Source organism: Coffea eugenioides, chromosome 7 (assembly GCF_003713205.1).
Source record: "Coffea eugenioides isolate CCC68of chromosome 7, Ceug_1.0, whole genome shotgun sequence".
NCBI classification, from domain to species: Eukaryota; Viridiplantae; Streptophyta; class Magnoliopsida; order Gentianales; family Rubiaceae; genus Coffea; species Coffea eugenioides.
The window spans coordinates 12,422,037-12,427,980 of NC_040041.1; the positions used below are offsets into that span (position 1 = coordinate 12,422,037).

Genomic DNA, 5,944 nt, shown 5'->3' on the forward strand with positions numbered 1-5,944 from the left:
TCTCAAAATGATAGCATCAAATCCTTCCTTTAATGATATACCTCTAAAATACGGAAATAAAATCTAACTTGCTGCTGTTATTGAGAAGGGGAGGAAATAGTAGAGGAAATGCATAACGTTTCTAAATTGCATGCATTTCCCAAAAAAAGATGAATGCATAAACATGCTTGTAAACTAGTGATTTTTTAAGCCATTCCAATGGTTGCAAAAATAAGAAACAACATTATCAAAAAAATGTTGTCAATAGAATGGACTTAAACATTCTCAATTGTATTATGAATAAAAACAAATCTCATGTGCACCATTGCACATGAATGTTAAAATCTTCTGTTCTATTCTCTTATTTCACAGATTTAGAAACTCAATACAACCTTGATAACTATGTCGATGTTCAAATTAGTTTGTGAAAATCTTGTGATATTCCTTTTCCCTTTCTTGTGGAAATATAGGAAGCAATACTATGACGCTTTTTCCATTAAGCTTTGGTGGAATTTTCGGCAAAGGAGATCCCTATGGGCTGGATTTTTAGCAGCCAAATATAGTAGCGGGGTGCACCCCTGTTTGTCAGAAAAGGGTTCTTCGCTTTCTTACACTTGGAGGAGGTTATGTTCGGTCCAACAATTGGAAGAGGAGCATATTTGCTGGGTCCTCAGTGAGGGATCGATGGATTTTTGGCATGACAATTGGTGGAAACTGGGGCTATATGTCAGCAGATGGACATTTTTCATGAACATGTGGTAGCAGATTTTGTCTCTCAGGCACAATGGAATAGGTGGCTCCTTAATCAGGTTCTTGGGCCTGAGTTGGTTCGGCAAGTGGTGAAGGTCCCTCCTCCATCCGCTCGTAGTTCTGATAGGATGGTGTGGGCTTTGACGCAGGACGGCTCGTTAACGGTCTCTTCGGCTTACTCGCTTGTTTCGCAGGCTTCTAATTGTTCTTGGGTAGTTTCGCACGTGTGGCTAAAGGGGTGTCCTATCAAAATCTCATTCTTCATGCTATGGTTGCTACGATTGCGTATTTCGTTAATGGACCTGTTGCGTAGATTTGGGGTACAGGGTCCGTCTAAGTGTCATTGTTGTTCTGAACCGGCAGAGGAGGAGGTTAATCACATTTTTTACAAGGGATTTGAATAAGGCAGTTTGGAGTAGATTTGAGGTTGGCCTAGGAGATTGGACAATGGTTTCCATGCTGAGACACATGGTGTTACGGTGGTGGTTGCGCAAAGGGCACAACGTGTACCTCAAGTTTGTTTATCATATGTTACCTATGCTTGTTTGCTGGGAGTTATGGAAGGTGAGAAACAAGGGAATTTTTTATGGAAGGAAGGTGGGGTGGACGGAGGTGGCAGACCAGGTATTTCAACAGCTGTGTGATTTACTTCATTGTAGTTTTCCGGAGATAGCATGTTGTTTTGTCTCTTGGGATGTTCTTCACGCTTCATTGGTTGGTCTGAAAAGAAGGGTTTCCATTTTGCCGATCTCATGGTCGGTTCCTAGGACAGGATTTAAGTTGAATTCGGATGGCTGTGCTAGGGGGAACCCGAGTGTGAGTGGGGGTGGGGGAGTTGTGCGTGATTGGGAAGGAAGATTCATCGTCGGTTATTCCTGTTTTTTTGGGTCCTTGACCAGTTTACACGCGGAGCTCAAGGCCATGCTCTTTGGGGTGCGGCTATGTGTTGCTCGAGGCTTCCAAGAGTTGCATGTCGAGTCCGACTCATTTGTCTTGGTGCAGATATTGCAAGGGACACATGGTTGCCCTTGGAGGCTGCAACGGGTGGTGGATGAATTGCTCAGTGTCAAGCAGCATTTCCATGAGATAACCCATTGTTGTAAAGAGGCGAACAAGTCCGCTGATTATCTAGCTAACTTGGGTGCAAATACGGAGCAAGATGGTGTTTTTGATGACTTTCGTGCTTTGCCGGTTACTGTCCGTGGGGAGATTACCATGGATAGGTTAGGTTTCCCTAATTTTCGTAGAAAGCTGCTTTAGCTTAGCTAAAAAGTTGTACCACTTTTATTTTGTACGGTCTACTAAGGCTAGAAAATTTAACTAAATAAAATGTCACAAGTAACTTGAACAAAATAAAAAGTAATTAGAAAAGTATAAATTGAATTTATGATATTATGGCTAATAGTGTCTACTTAATAATAATGCATGAATTTAAAATGAAGGGCGTAAACTTAGACCCTCCATTTTAACTTAAAAAAAAAAAAAGAATTGCATGATCCTAGGAAGATCAAAGACCTATATCACACAAGCTGGAAAAAGTAAACAAATAAGAATTTCTATCATGCATATTCTGCAATTCTCTACCAAATAATTGATTACAATCCATTGTAAGGTGCTCTGTCGAAAAATTGGGTACCTAACTAAGAATACAAATCTTTGATTTGCATAAACCAAAACACTAATGTAGGCTTGCACATGTATCTATATACTCCAGGGAAGGAATGATTTTTAAAAGTTTTTTCAGATTGACTAAAACATGGCGTGGTCCTAAACTCTTGATGCCAATATAACTCAAAAGTTGCTATAAGTCCTACACATAGAACAAGAACATAGTCAGGGTTACCTGCATAATAGGAAAATAATAAGGAAGTGTGTTATCAACTTAAGCGGACAAACTTCTAAAAGCAAACTGCATCAACAAACTTATCAAAGAAAAATAAACACTTTCACCAATTTTATGATATATGGTACTTTTAGTATTTAATTAATTAAAAGGGCTTTATCCCTAGAAATGACAGTTCTGGAGTTAGAAGGCAAACAAAATGCAAAAGTGTAAACAATTTTCATAAACCAAATTCATTATAAGATATAAGCATAAAAATCATAGTTATTAAACCTGGCCCGACCCAGTGGTTCGACCGGTCAACCCGGCAACCGGCCATTGAACTGGGCCGGTTCGCTTCGCTAATTAGATCGTTTCTGCAAATGATCCGTTGACTTTTCAACGGCCCGGCGGTTCAACCAGATTAAACCGTGAACCCGGCCGATTTTGTGAACAAATCGGTTTTGAGGAAAAAATTTTTTCCAAACCTTTGCTTGGATTCAAATCCAAGACCTTTGGGTAGGGTTATGACATGCTCACCACCAGACCACTTTGCCACATGTTAGTTAATTGCCATTCTTATACTATATGAACGTTTTGTCAATTTTATCTTTATTTTTTTTATTTCTCCAAAACAAATTTATTTGAAATCTTTTAACAAAAACTTATGACCCCTAAATTCTATAAATTATAAAATAGATTTCAAAAATAACATATTACATAATTTATTTTAAAGACAAATATTATTTTTAATAATTTTTTGCACTTAAAATTCGTAAGTTACCTAGATAATTACACTAAACATATAAAATTTTACACTTGAAGTTTGGTGGATTACTAATTAAATTTATGTTTTGCTGATTCTTATATGAATTAAATATTCTATTGCAAATTAAATTAAATGAATATTCGTTATGACCTTGTTTATTACAATTTATATCATATATCCTATATAAAAAATTATAAGACATAATATTTAAATATATTTAGTGATCCACTGGTTCAACCACTCACCCACTGGTTGAACCAGTGACCCGTTGACCCACCTCCTTTACCGGTCTCCTCTTCGAGCCGAGTTTAATAACTATGATAAAAATACTCTTCGAGCCGAGTTTAATAACTATGATAAAAATACTCTAGAAAAAGAAAATGTGAAATAAATCCATCCCCACTTTTTCTCTTCAATCTCTTGATCAATGTTCAATCCACACCATAATTAACCTTTTGGCTATAAGTACACGAGCACCTTCCAACACAATAATCAGGAATAGCATTCATTCATATTCTTAAAACAATTTGTCAGTCATGGTATCTTTCATTAGTTAAACAAGATACTATTCAGTTTGTAAATGAATAATTTTATTGAATAGGCAAAAATACTACAATTTTTTTTTCTTTTTTGAAATTTTAAGGGAGAGATATTTGCCAAAATATATTTAATTTAGAAAAGAGTCAATACCATAACTAGGAACTCAGCATGTATATTTTGAAATGGTATATACAAAAGAAGAAAGAAATGTTTTAGTTCACATTTCAGAATACCTCAGTTTGCTAAGTGATATATACTTTTAGAATTAGAAATAATTATGATGTCCTACACACTAAGTTATTTAGAGCTGATTCACTTTTTTACTTTGCATATAATTAGAATACAAGACAACGAAATAGAAGCAAACCTTATTGAGTAAGAATATCACATAAGCTGCTCTTGTTGAGTCTTACCCTTCTAAAAGGAGAGGAAACTCTATAGGCTTTGCATTTGTCAAAACTAACAAATTTGAAGTTGAATCACATGACACCCCCTCAATGGAAGGTGCATAGTTATGAATATATGATTGAGAATCTTCCAATCGCAAAGGAACTTGTAAATATGAAGCAGTAAGTAAGACAGCCTGCAAAATGTATCAGTAAGATAAATTGTCAAATAGCTACTTCATTAGCAAATTGTGCACCAGAATATTAGATGCCTAATGCACAAGAGGTACCAATATAAATATGTTTGACACATGATTGTACAAATAAATATGTGGTAGGCTGATTATATCGATAGTGAAAAAGACAAAAAAAATAGATTAAATGTAATCAAGAAAAGAGAAAGAACACATGTGCTACGTATCTCAGGACTGCTGAAGATTATTGAATTTCCTTTTTATCAGTGAAAAAACTCATCTTTTTAAAAGAAAATCCAAGGCCATGTCATTGTAAACTGCATCATACTAACAAAAATGTAGAAAAGGTCTAAAGTGAATAAGAAACCAAAAAAAACTATGTAAACACCAATGGAAAGTAGAAGAGTTCTTGATATCATGGTAAACACGAATAGAAAGCTAAAAAGTTCTTGACACCATAGAATTAGGTATCCATAGGGCAAAAAAGTTCTGAACAACATATTCTATAGACATAGGGGATTGTAGGGTATGGATCCAGGTTTGGTAGCTAGCTAAGTAGAATAGTTAAAGGAAAACCAAGTCACAAATATGGCAAACTGTTCTAATATCCTTGCCGATGGTGTAGGCTTTCTTGCTTCCAACATGCTATTGAAAGTGCTGATTAGAGAAGGATATCAAAACCGGCTAGCTACAAATCTTGTTAGGTGAAAACTATACTTGTGAGATCCCAATCAGTATTTTGAAGGGGTGAGGCATTCTTGAATTGTCCTTGGCAGTCAAATGGGGCTTTAGTGTCATGAGGCATATGCCCCAAGGATCAAGATGAATACATGGACATTCGGACAAATTTTTCCTTTAACGCGTAGAAAACATGCACCTTTAAAATTTTAACACTTTTCCATTATTTTAAGCTCCAGAAAAACATCCAAGCTGGATTTTCTCTTTGCTTGCTTGAGGAAGTTGAGACCTTTAAGCTAAATTTGCAATTTCTGAAAACTTTTCTTATGTTAGCTTACAATTTTAATTTGGTGAACATGGATGTAAGTTTCGAATTTAATGATGTAGAGGTAAAGTATCAAAACTTTATGCCTCACATTGAGGATGCTCTAAAGAAATAGAGGAAAGATGCTCTGATAGTCAAAACTCATAAAGATCATTTGCCAGTGCCCTAGAAAACAGTTTCGCAATTGTGAACTTTAGTTTGCCAAATGACATCAAACCTTTTATGCAAGCAATGTTGAAGTTTACAGTGGTTTGTTGGGTTTCTGCTGATAGCATAGCATTAGTCACACTAATTAGTCATAGAAACAGGTTTTATTTTTCTCATGTGGACATAAGATTATAATTTTTCTTTATTTTATCTAATATTTTTTGATGTTAGTGTGTGTGTGTATATATATTATAATATTTTTGTATTTTTATATTTTAAAAATATTTTAAAAATAAAAATTCATGGGGCAGTTTTTGCCCCGTTTGGATGGATATAAAATGTCCGCCCAAAATT

At 35.4% G+C, this 5,944-nt stretch overlaps 1 protein-coding gene across 1 annotated transcript; it reads left to right on the forward strand.

The window, feature by feature from the left end:
* Nucleotides 1-713: 713 nt before the first annotated feature.
* Nucleotides 714-1,989, forward strand: LOC113776927. The gene is made up of 2 exons (XM_027321980.1): nt 714-933; nt 1,043-1,989. Exons 1-2 carry the CDS (start codon nt 714-716, stop codon nt 1,987-1,989), a joined length of 1,167 nt encoding a protein of 388 aa, XP_027177781.1.
* The last annotated feature ends 3,955 nt before the right edge of the window (nt 1,990-5,944 follow it).

Bases quoted from the DNA above. Each gene is read 5' to 3' on its own strand.
- LOC113776927 (XM_027321980.1), top strand. From the start codon at position 714: ATGGACATTTTTCATGAACATGTGGTAGCAGATTTTGTCTCTCAGGCA. The intron at 934-1,042 runs GTTCTTGGGTAG...CCTGTTGCGTAG, and splicing joins TGTTTCGCAGGCTTCTAATT to ATTTGGGGTACAGGGTCCGT.